This window comes from Ursus americanus, chromosome 12, assembly GCF_024610735.1.
Source record: "Ursus americanus isolate L20-20 chromosome 12, mUrsAme1.1.p, whole genome shotgun sequence".
NCBI classification, from domain to species: domain Eukaryota; kingdom Metazoa; phylum Chordata; class Mammalia; order Carnivora; family Ursidae; genus Ursus; species Ursus americanus.
Window position 1 is genome coordinate 4254501 of NC_142138.1, and position 12246 is coordinate 4266746.

Here is a 12246-nt window from a genome sequence, read left to right on the forward strand (position 1 = left end):
TCTTGGAGCCCAGAGGCTCGAAGTCTTCCTTGTTACAACTTTAATTCTGCGGCTACTCTCCGCAGGTTTGCCTGACCAAATAACGGGGCCAGTTTAGGTATAGGCTGGAAAGCCGGCCAACCCGACCCTATGTGAGAGGAGAGCGAGCTGGTTCTGCGAACCCGGGAGCAGAGGAGACACCAGAAGAAACTGCAGCGTGTCACCCAAGAGGTTTCCCCCTCGGGCAGAAGGCGCTCCAGCAGCCTAGAGCGGTGTCGCCGCGGCGCGCGGTGCAATGTGGGCCAGCAGAGGCGCCGCCTCCCCCGCCGCTAGAATTCCCCACGTGGCGGGCGGCTCGTGCTTCACCCCGCCCCCGCGTCCTCCAAACCTGCGCCGCGAAGTGTCTCGACTCCAGCCAATCTGACCGCTAGCGCAGCCAGAGGAGGAGACAGTCCAGGCTCCCGGCTCTGGCTTCCGCTCTCTTGCTCTTTACGCGGGGCAGGGATGGGGTTCGCCGCTGCGCGTGATGCTGAGAGCCCCGCCCTCTCCCCTCCTCCGGGAGGAGCTTCTTCTGCACCGCCAGACTTAAGCCCCGTGCCTGCCTTCACCATCAGGCGAACTTCCTTTGCAGCCCGCCGGTTCCGGAAGCTGAGGCCTATTGGCTTGTGGGCTGGGCGCCGAACCGAGCAGAGATCACACTGTCTTGTTCACGCTCTGCGCTCCAGCCGAGGTGAGTTTCTCCTGCTGCTGCCCCCATCTCCTCTGTGCCCCCGGAATAGAGCAGAGAGCGCAGGCTCTTGGAGGCAGTCTGACTCAATTTCGGATTTGAACTCTGTGTGATCTTGGGTAAGTTCTCAGTTTCCCTGGTCCTCAGTTTTCTCACCGATGAAATCAGTTCCTACGTCGGAACTGTAGTGAGAATTAAGTGAGATAAAGCTTTTAAAGTGCCCGTCAACTGTTAGGTGGTCAGTACGTTTTAGTTGTCCTCTTCTTTTTGTTTGCTCACCAACACGATTTTTGCAGGAACTCTGGCCTTTCTGTGCAGTTGCAGAGATACTTCCTGGAAGTAGCCGAAGTGGGTAGACTTAACTTACTCAGGCGCCTGCCTTGGGTTTGGGAAAGCTAGGGCATGTTTTTCCGTTGCCTCAGACCTCTGTTAGAGTGAGACTGGATGGAATCTGAACTGTCACCAGATGGGGTTACTATTAACTAACTCTTCCCTTCAGCCTACCCATACTCAGGCTGCAAGACCTCCCTAAAAGAGCCTCGATGGTTTTAATCAAGCCTATTACTTTCCCCAAGATCTCAGTTTTCTTATTTGTACAGGAGCAATCCCAGTATCATCCTGTATGAAGCCACTGTTGTTTTGTTTTGTTTTTCTGAAAATGGTAAAGTGCTTTGATACTTTCCAGAGATGATTCTTTCCAGGTTACCCAAGAAGTAGAGAAAGAAGGTGATGAAAGCAGTGACTTTCTTAAATGCACCCCCACGCCAGCTGTCAAGCTCTCCCCCATTTGCCTTTGGGTGTGTCTTTAGTGTGTGTGTGTGTGTGTGCGCGCACGTGCATGTGCTCACGTCTGTGTTTCTATGTGTATGTATGGGGCAGGCACTCTAGGAGTGAGGAGTTCAGATAGATAATATGGTCTGACCTCAGGGAGTACCCTGGTCTGTGAGGGAAACCAATATAAACAAGCAACAGCAGCTAGGTGCACAGCTATCGGTGCATGGGAGGACAAGTGATAGCTGAAGGATGAGCAGCAGTTTGCCAGGCAAGGGTGGGACTTGGGGAAGCAAAGTGTACCTTGACTCAAGTCAGTGGCGGCTGGTTTTGCAAAGTCTGAAACGGAGTTTGCAGTGAAGAGGAGGCAAAATGAGGAAGGTGGGAGCCAGGTTATGAGAGGTATTATTAAGAGGTGTAGACTTTGGGGCACCTGGGTGGCTTATTCGGTTAAGCGTCTGCCTTTGGCTCAGGTCATTATCTCAGGGTCCTGATCTCAGAGCCACATCAGGCTCTCTGCTAGGTGGGGATTTTATTTCTCCCTCTCCCCCTGCTCGTGTTCATGTTTTCTCTTTCTCTCTCACTTGCTCACTCTGTCTCTTAAAAAAAAAAAAAAAAGTGGTGTAGACTTTATCCTGAAGGTCGGCAAGAACTGCTGGAAGAGTTTGATCCTTGGGGTCACATGGTCACCTTTGGTAAATGGATTGTGGGGAGAGCGGCCACAATTGAAGCAGAGAGATTGGTGTTTCAGGTAGGGATGGTTCTAGTAAGAGCAATAGCAGTAGAGGCAAATATGGATGGACTGGAGAAAGACTTAAATACATAAATATATATTATGATTATATTAGATATATATTAGATATAATATATATATATTTTTTAAAGATTTTATTTATTTGTCAGAGAGCACACAAGCAGGGGGAGCAGAAGGCAGAGGGAGAAGCATATATATTTTAAAATTCTTTAAAATTCACATACATCAAAAAGTACATGAAGTGTTACTGCAGTCTTGGATTTTACATTACGGTCCAGAGCAAACTGTATCTTTTAAAAAAATATTTACCAATATTATTAAGATTTTTAACCCAGCCATAGACCAAATCTTGGCCACTGTTACATATTTAAAGTGGTTTTCCATGCTGGCTTCTTAGAAGTACAGGTAAGGATATACCCCCCTACCCATCACCTGTCAAAACCATAATCTGACAGATAATACTCAAATGCCAATGAACTGAAATACGTTATTTAGATGGCTTTTCAAGACCCTATAGATTATACTGTGAACATGTTTGGTTTAACAGGTGGTTATCCAGGGCCTTGAGTCCCTGGTAAGAGAGTACACAGAGTGAAGAGCATGGGTCAGGCACTGTACAAAGTGCTTTAGATACAGCATCTTGGGCGCCTGGCTGGCTCAGTCGGTTAAGCGTCTGCCTTTGGCTCAGGTCATGATCCCAGGGTCCTGGGATCGAGTCCCACATAGGGCTACTTGCTCAGTGGCGAGCCTGCTTATTCCTCTCCCTCTGCCTGCTGTACCCCCTTCTTGTGTGTGCACGCTCTCTCTCATAAATAAATAAAATCTTAAAAAAAAAAAAAAGATATAACATCTCTTCACAATGGGCCAGGGTGCTGAGATTCCAGCCTAGGTCTGTGCAACCCCAGGCCTTGAACTGTTTCCTCTGTGCTTTGCAGCTGGATTTGACGAGTACAGTTTTGGACATGTTGAGTCTTAGATACCTATAGGACATACTGGTGAAGATGTCCAGAAGGAGTTGAATATCCAGAACTGGGGTGGGCAGAATCAATGCTTTTATGTGGTAACTGAAGACATGAGCCAAACTAGGGAGTGGGAAAAGGATTGGGGACAGAACCCTGAGGGACACCAACATTTATGGGAAGTAGAGGAAAGACCCATGCAGCCAGAGAACGCTCATGTAAATACTCCTTCCTCTTTTTCCTGTGTTTTCGGGTTCCCTGCATCCAGGCAGCAGCTATAGAGCCCTCCTCTGAGAAGGGAAGACAGCCCCAGAGAGAAGGAATGTAGGTGCTGACTTGAGAATAATAAAACCTGAGTCCTTTTTTTTTTTTTTTTTTTAAAGATTTTAAGTAATCTCAACACCCAATGTGGGGCTTGAATTTACAACCCCGAGATGAAGAGTTGCATGCTCCACAGAGTGAGCCAGCCAGGTGCCCCTAAAACCTGAGTCCTGATACCACCTCTCCCCACACACACCCAGCTTTTCTCTCTCTCTCTTTTTTTTTAAGATTTTATTTATTTATTTGAGAGAGAGAGCACAAGTGGAAGGAAAGAGAAAGAGGGAAAGGGCGAAGCAGACTCCCAGCTGAGCAGGGAGCTCTGAGCAGGAGCCTGATGCAGGGCTTGATCCCAGGACCCTGAGATCATGACCTGAGCTGAAGGCAGACACCTAACTGACTGAGCCACCCAGGCGCCCCAGCTTTTCTCTTTTATGTGTAAAACCTCTCCCAAGTTAATATGAGGGTTTCTGAGTGCTGCCAGAGGCCTAGCTAGGCAGTTCCTGAAAACTTCAGAGCATATTAATGCAAGAGAAGGCTGGAACGCCAATGCATGAGGCAGAAGATGAGGAAGTCAAGAGCTGGCAGAGTATGGCTTTGTGTCCTAGAGAAAAACATTTGTTCTCTGCTGTGGCCCCTCCAGTCTCCTTCGGAGCTCTTGTTCTTTGAAGCTCTTTGTTAGGTGTTCCTTCTTCTATGAGCCCCACTCCCCCAAGCATCAGCGTTTTGGGTTTTCAGTTTCACCATCAAAAGAAAGGAAGAAGCAAGCATCAGGTTTCTTCCTTTTTGCCTTAGACCAGGCTTTTGTTCAAGCTTTCAGTCTAAGTCCACCTGTAATTTCAGAGTTCTCCAATGTATGCTGGGAAATCTGGGAGAGGCCAACAGGTCACCTGTTTGGGGATCAAGCCCAGGAAACCAACCACAGACTCTGGTGGCAGCTGGCAGGCTAGTTCCTCCTGTGAAGTCCAGACATGCTTGCCTGATCCCTGGGAAGTTTGGTAATAGTATTGCCTTCAGTGATCTGTGGTTTGCTGCTTGGATTGAACATTTTGTTTTTGTTTTAGCAGAAAAAGGTGGTCTCTATAACCAGGTTATGCTAGACTATAAAATTCTTCCAGAGTTGGAAGTAGTAGGAAAAACAAGTTTGATATGTCAGCTATACTTACAACTTATCTTGTTTCCTGCTCTACCATAATATTCTCGATGTCTTTTCAGAACTTGGAAACAAAGGTTATATTTATAAAGTTATTGCTGGCAATGAAATCAATCCCAAGGAAGTGATATCTATAATACTCATGAGATCAAGGGAAAAGGTTATTTCTACCTTATTGGCTGTTAGGGTGAGCATTCTTTCTCTTTTCCCTTTTGCTTGGATAATTCCTGTTCATCAAGACTTAACTCAGGGGCACCTTGCTGGCTCAGTCAGTAGAGCATGCAACTTTTTCTTTCTTTCTTTCTTTCTTTCTTTCTTTCTTTCTTTCTTTCTTTCTTTCTTTCTGCAAGCAGGGGTGAGAGGGAGAGAATCTTTTTTTCTTTTCTTTCTTTCTTTTTTTTTTTAGATTGGGGGGTTGGGGCAGAGGGAAAGGGAGAGAGAATCTTAAGTAGTCCCTACATCTAGCATGGAGCCTGATCTCTCAACCCTGAGATCATGACCTGAGCCAAAATCAAGAGTTGGACACTTAACCAACTGAGCCACCCAGGCACCCCAGGCATGCAACTCTTGATCGTGGGGTTGTGGGTTTGACCCTCATATTGTGTGTAGAGATTACTTAAAAATAAAATCTTAAAAAAAAAAAGACTCAAATATTATCTCCAAGAAGCCATCCTAGCAGGGTTACTCTTTTCTTGTTAGGCTTGTGCAGATTTTGGTCCCTATCTTACACATTGTACTGATGTCCTCTGTCTTCGTCGTACCATAAACCCCAAGAGGGCAGGGACTCTATTTGAATATGTGTGTCTCTTAGGCCTACCACAAGGCCTAGAGCATTCGTCATTTGAGGACAGAATGAGTATTCTTGGGCCCTTTGGAGACTTCTGATTTTCAAAGCTCTCCAAAGAGGGCTGTTCCAATCACCCACCTGTTTTGTTCAGTTGGAAAGTTTCTCGTGTCTATAACTTACTGCTTTCTGCTGTGTCTAATTCCCCTTCCTGGAAAGCCTTCTCGCCTTGACTCTTGGGAAAGTCCAACTTACTCTTAAAAGCCAATGTCAATATTTCCTGGTCCTTGCCCTACAGAAGTCATTTGCTTTTCTGTAGCACACTGTAATACGTGTCTACTCTGAGGCCCAGCACATGAATATTATGTCTGTGTTTACCTGCCCCTTTCTTGCCTTTATCCATTGGCTCTTCCTTGGATCCTTGGCTCTGCCACTTCTCAGCTGTTGATTTGGGGGCAAATAACTTCATCTCTCTGAGGTTTTTGTTTTGTTTTGTTTTAATCTAGAAAATGGTCTACTCAGGCCTACCAGCATGCCGAGCAGACCTCTTAGACCAAGAGGACCAGGAGAATCTCTAGTTTCTGACAACCTCCTGGGAGTGTTCATTTCATCCTCAGAGAAGTGGCCTGTTCCTGAATCCGTTCTGTCACCTGGTCTCACTCTGACTCATAATGCCCTTTGCCTGTCTTACCCTGGCTTGAGATGTTATGTAGTCAAGGCTAGGTACTTGAGGGAGCCACTCACCTTGGTTTCTCGGTATCGGAACTCTCTAACACAGACCTTTAGCCTGGCAGAAGGAAGGGCAGTCAGGCTGGTGGTCCAGTTAATGTTTGTCCAGGAGCTACTGGCTTTGGTTGGTTCTGGCTACCTTGTCTTAGCTGCCCTCTGCTCACAGGCATGTGTGCACAACTGTGTTGTTTGTTCTGTCACCTCTGCGCTCCCTTTACACACACGTTTTACAGGAGTCTTGCCCGATGGGTAGCTGACTCAAGCAGCAACACTGACCCCCACCCCATTCTCTTCCCATCTGTGTTTCAGGGGGCAATGGCGGCTTCATGTGTCGTCCTGCACACTGGGCAGAAGATGCCCCTGATTGGGCTGGGCACCTGGAAGAGCGATCCTGGCCAGGTGAGAGATGGAGGAAGGGGAGGAGGGCTTCTTGTACCTCTGCTAGGGAAAAGGCAGAATTTGGGAGAGGGTCCCTGAATTTTTCCTAGCAGCCCCATCCCTATATTCCATTTCATGTAGGGATGAGCCTGAAGGGCAGTGGGAAGGAACAAGGGAAGAAGAGACCAGCAGTGAGCCCTTGGCTTCCTCAGGTGACTCAGAGGAAGGACTGAGGGGCCCAGGAGGGCCAAGGGAATAGGAAGGCCTTTCCCTAATTGGATCTGCACTAAGTGCTGTGGCAGCCATGGGACCCCTCTGGGCCTGGCCCTGTGCTGACCCCTAATATGGCACTATCACCCTGTGCTGTGACCATGTCTCCCTCTCCCACACAGGGCTCCTTAAGGGCTGGGCCACTCCCCAGTGCTCAGTCCAGCGGTAGGCACATGGCAGATGTCAGGGTTTGAAGAAAAACTACGTCAACTGCTTAGACCAAGGGTTAGCAAACTTTTTCTTAAAGAACCAGATGCTTGATAATTTAGATTTTGCTGGACAAGTTGCAAAATAGGGGCAGTTATGTACTTATGTAACCATTTAAATATGTAAAAATTGTTCTTAGCTGAAAAAAACAAAAGGCAGCTGCTAGCTAGAATTTAATAACCCCTGGTGTAGACTCTTCCAGCTTAGGGGAGTGTGGGAATAGAGACCTGCTTTCCTAGGGTTGTCATATATAGAGATGCAGCTCCCACCTGGGGTGGGGCATCTTCCCAAGACTTCTTCCTTGTTCTTTGGAAATCTGAGTCAGAGTTTAGAGAAGTTTGGGGATTAAGTTTGAGAGGGACTCTGGCAATGAGAACATCCTCTTCTCTCTTGGATTTAGGCTGGGATTTGTGGCGTGTTCTGCCTCTTTTCCCTTTGCTTTCCTTCCTCCAGCTGCCTAGAACCGTGGAGCCAGGGTCTTTGTGCTCCAGGCAGGCACTGACATGGCCCAGGAAGAGTCCAGGAGCTACATAAGGACAGGGGGCAGAGAACAGAACTGGGCCGTGACAGGGGTTTGGGGTGGCAGGGGTGAGGGGAGTACATCTGGATAGTAAGAGCTGTACCTCGATGGGGATCTTGAATGGCAAGGCCCTAGCACCCTTGGTTCTGCTTCTGATGCCAGGTTTCTAGTCTGCTTTTTTAGCAGATTGACTGACCTGTCCTCCTCCTTCCTGTCTGCTTTCTTCTCTCCAGAGAAGGGCTGACAGAGGGCTCTGGGCCCAGCTTCCATCTCACTTTTCTGCCTTCCTTAATTTTCTCCCCCTCTCAGAGCTCTTCTGCTCCCCTGAACTCCCAGAGCTCAGTTGATCCACATTGCTGCATAGCTGTCTGTCTGTGTGGCCTTCACCTATGAATTACTTACCTGTGTATCACGTTTCCCTAACCAGCTCCTCAGGCCTAGAGAACCAGTCTAATGACCTGTACTTCTCTTCCTTGTCAGTGTATCCATCCATCTCCTGAGCATCTAACCGGGAATACAATGTTAGTTTTTACTGGGCCCCACTGAGATTGCTTGGGTAGGAGGAAATGTTGGGGGTTATTGGGTTGGTGCAAAAGGTTTAGGGTCTCTGAAGAGGCTTCTGGTCCCCTAGACTAGAACCGTCTTTCATCTTTTCACCCCTACTTTATGGATGACTGCAGGGGTATACCTGCCCCTCCCCCATCAGTGACACCCCCCCCCCCCCCCCAGGAGGGCAGTTTCTGGCCTAGGCCAACAGAGCTGAAGTCTCTGCTTCTCTTGCCTGGCAGGTGAAAGCAGCTGTTAAGTACGCCCTGAGTGTAGGCTACCGCCACATTGACTGTGCTGCTATCTATGGCAATGAGACTGAGATCGGGGAGGCCCTGAAGGAGAATGTGGGACCTGGCAAGGTGAGGACGGGGGCTACCGAGGGGTGGGGTGAGAGGTCTGGGGCCTGGCTGGAGGGATCTGGCAGCATCTTCCCTCTTCTAATTCCTCTCCCAGAGGGGAGAGTGGGTGAGACTGGGTGCCCACGGCTCTCCTTCCTATGGGCCCTGCCCCCTGTACCAGGTGGTGCCTCGAGAGGAGCTGTTTGTGACTTCTAAGCTGTGGAACACTAAACACCACCCTGAGGATGTGGAGCCTGCCCTCCGGAAGACGCTGGCTGAGCTCCAGTTGGAGTATTTGGACCTGTACCTGATGCACTGGCCCTATGCCTTTGAGTGAGCCTTGCCAGGGTCTTTATCCAGGGAGTCGGGTGCTGGGGGAGTCGTGTTAGTAACTTGTAAGGCACAGAAGCAGAGTGGGAGAGGAACACTCCTGAGCTTGCCATGGGAACTTAGCCTTTTACGCTATCGCAGCCAGGAGTTTAGCTACAGAAAAGAAGTGTAGCTTCCTATGGTGGGTATCCTAGGGGCACATGAGTGGTCCCTCCTGCTCCCTTTATTCGTTCTGGAAACTACTAGCTTCTGCTGAGCTAGGCCTAGGGTTGCCGTAGAGAATCACCTCCAGCAGAGGGTGTCAAAGGAGCCTTAGCATCAGCTCTGTGCCCTGTACTCGAAGAAGGTCGCAAGAGCCTGCAACTCTCTGAGGAGGAAGGAGTTCAGAAAGACTTCCCAGAGGAGAGGAGATACAATCTGCATCTAGGAAAAAGAGGAGAGGGAATGGGCATTTTGTATAGAGTTAACACCTAGGTCATGACCTGAAAGGGTGAAAAACCATGCTTGTTTCTTATTCTTGGCCTTTTGTCCTTTCTGGGCTTAGTGTGGGCCACAGAGTGGCTGGATGGGCAGGTAAGGCAGGAGCCTTGCATTTGTGCCCACTGATGGGGGGCTGTCTTTCACTTAGGCGGGGAGACAACCCTTTCCCTAAGAATGCCGATGGGACTATCCGCTATGACTCTACCCACTACAAGGAGACCTGGAAAGCACTGGAAGCACTGGTGGCGAAGGGGCTGGTACGGGCACTGGGCCTGTCCAACTTCAGCAGTCGGCAGATCGATGATGTGCTCAGTGTGGCCTCGGTGCGCCCAGCTGTCCTGCAGGTGAGCACAGCAAAGCAGATCTGTTGGTTTCGGGGTATGTGTGTGTGCAAAAACATGAGTGAGCAAATGATGGGTCTCCGTCATGGAGATGGCTAACAAGTTTTCAGAAGTTTTGGTGTAGAAATTCTCTGCATGAAGTAGGGCATTGGGGCACCTGGGTGGCTCAGTCGGTTAAGCGTCTGCCTTTGGCTCAGGTCATGGATCCCAGGGTCCTGCGATCAAGTCCCGCCTCGGGCTCCCTTTGAGCAGGGAGCTTGCTTCTCTCTCTCTCTCTTTCAAATAAATAAAATCTTTAAAAAAAAAATGAAGAAGGGCAGTCAGTTAACTACACTGGAATTAAAATTAAAAAGGGCTAAAAAGTCTTTTTGAGGGGCGCCTGGGTGCCTCATATTAGGTTAAGCATCTGCCTTCGGCTCAGGTCATGATCCTAGGGTCCTGCGATCAAGCCCCGCATGGGGCTCCCTGCTTGGTGGGAAGCCTGCTTCTCCCTCTCCTACTGCTCCCCCTGCTTGTGCTGTCAAATAAGTAAAATCTTTAAAAAAAAAAAAAAAGTCTTTGATTCAAACACAATGGAAGTAAATGTGCGTAATGTACATATAAAGTAAGGTTCTGTCCATGGGAGTAAGTGCTATGTATTGGTTCATATCAAATACAAGAATATTAGAAAACAGAAAATAAAGACAGACATTGAAGTGTGGGAAGAGAATGAAATGGACAGTGGAAGATGAAGAATGGGAAAAGTGGGCTGAGTGGAAGTGGGGGGGTCAGCAATGCAAGGTTGGTGACGATGTGCACGATTGGGTGGGGCCCTGCAAGCTGGGTGGGCCCAGCCTGTAGTGATGGGTTTTTTTCTTGTTTCAGGTGGAATGTCACCCATACTTGGCTCAGAAGGAGCTGATTGCCCACTGCCAAGCACGCGGCCTGGAGGTGACGGCTTATAGCCCTCTTGGCTCCTCTGATCGAGCTTGGCGTGATCCTGATGAACCGGTCCTACTTGAGGAGCCAGTGATCCTGGCACTGGCTGAAAAGTATGGCCGGTCTCCAGCTCAGATCCTGCTCAGGTGCGGGCAGTCTTGGGGAAAGGGGGTGGGCGAGGGCACCTGGGTTGGAAGGACAGGGTTGAGGGATTCCTTATCCAGCTACCTGAATGAGGCTGCTAATCTTGCCATGTAATCTGGGGGAAGCTGCTCTGAGGCATGTCCCCCATTGCACTGGGGCTCAGGGGCTCCAGGAGTTTAGAGAAGGCTGCGTGAAAGATGCAACAATGCTTGTGAGGACTGACTCCTCTTCCTCATCTTCTTCAATCCCCCACCTTAGGTGGCAGGTCCAGCGGAAAGTGATCTGCATCCCCAAGAGTATCACCCCTTCACGTATCCTCCAGAACATCCAGGTACTTGGCGATGGGTCCTGTCTTCTTTAGTCCACTGGGACACAGTCTGGCTCTGATTCTGCCTGGCAAGAAGGCAGTGATCTGGAATCCCAGCTTCTGCACACGAAGCTGGCTTTCCTGACCCCCACTTCCCATCCCCAGGTGTTTGACTTTACTTTTAGCCCGGACGAGATGAAGCAGCTAGATGCCCTGAATAAAAATTGGCGATACATTGTGCCCATGCTCACAGTGAGTATATATCACCTGGCAGAGTTAGGGAATGTAAGATTTGGGGCACGATTCTGGCCCAGATCTGGCCTCAACCTTGCTGGTCAGAGGAGAGGCAGGATGTTGTTGGTAGGATTGCTGTCCTGGACACAGTGGGCTCCTTTCTTTTTATTAAGCTTGGGGAAGTAGTATGGTTTGGGGATAAAGCATTATAGCCTGTGAGTCCCAGTCCTGCCTCGATCTTGTGTGACTTAGAACAAGTTATTTCACTTCTATAATCGTCAATTTCTTGTCTGTAAAATGATCCCAGTTCCTGACACCATGGCAAGTTCTCAGTAACTGGTATAAATGAGAGGAGCCTAAGGCCTTTTCAACCTTGGTAGAAGGATCAAGGTTGGGTTGAAGCCTGTTACAGATAGGAAAATAAATATTCCTTATTCCAGCTGAGACTGCAAACTCTTAGGGGTGGGGGCAGATATATACCAGGGTATGATTTGCTGGAATGCTTTTGACACTGGCATTCTCTGAGGCCCAGGTCCTGCACTACCATCTGGCATAGTGCTATATACAGGTGACGTTCAGGAAGATTCAGGAAAGATGCTGTGTCTTTGGAATGTCAGCTCCTGCTAATGGAGTCATCTGTCTGTCTCTCTTTCCAGGTGGATGGGAAGAGAGTCCCGAGAGATGCAGGGCACCCTCTGTACCCCTTTAATGACCCATACTGAGAACCCCACTTCCTGGTTTCCTTTCCAGCTCTCCAGCTGCAAGGTTCTGCCACCCGCAGAAAGGAGTTAATAAAGCCATTGGAGCACCCACACTACTTGCTTGTCTTATTTGTCTGGTCAGACCTGAGATGGAAGTTATTTGTCTTAGGGATGCTGGACTGAGGGATGTTGGATGCCACCTACCCCAAGCCCAGACTTCCTTTCTTTTTCGGTTCTGGAAAAACCAGGATGTGGCTGAATGCCATTTCTACTTTTCTTGGATTAGGTATATTGAGGGAGTAGCGCCGTCTAGTGGCATCTCTCAGCACTACATGCTGTCCCAGGGTGCCCAAAA

General features: G+C 48.9%; 2 protein-coding genes across 5 annotated transcripts in view; one reads left to right on the forward strand and one right to left on the reverse strand.

Annotated features, from left to right (window-relative positions):
* Window positions 1-590, reverse strand: part of LOC148109129 (uncharacterized) — a 28039-nt gene extending 27449 nt beyond the window's left edge. For all 3 annotated transcript variants that reach the window (XM_087865849.1, XM_087865847.1, XM_087865848.1), the window contains exon 1: window positions 368-590. In XM_087865849.1, the coding sequence (XP_087721975.1) occupies window positions 368-590 (223 nt within the window). The remainder of the gene's footprint in view (window positions 1-367) is intronic.
* On the forward strand, window positions 571-12004 carry AKR1A1 (aldo-keto reductase family 1 member A1). Of its 2 annotated transcripts, none has more exons than XM_045799676.2 (9): window positions 571-709; window positions 6484-6573; window positions 8338-8457; window positions 8618-8769; window positions 9395-9590; window positions 10452-10651; window positions 10908-10980; window positions 11122-11208; window positions 11847-12004. In XM_045799676.2, exons 2-9 carry the CDS (start codon window positions 6490-6492, stop codon window positions 11910-11912), a joined length of 978 nt encoding a protein of 325 aa, XP_045655632.2. In that variant the 5' UTR covers window positions 571-709; window positions 6484-6489; the 3' UTR covers window positions 11913-12004. The 2 variants fall into 2 exon arrangements, with proteins under 2 accessions (XP_045655632.2, XP_045655633.2); XM_045799677.2 differs by having other exon boundaries at window positions 686-825.
* The last annotated feature ends 242 nt before the right edge of the window (window positions 12005-12246 follow it).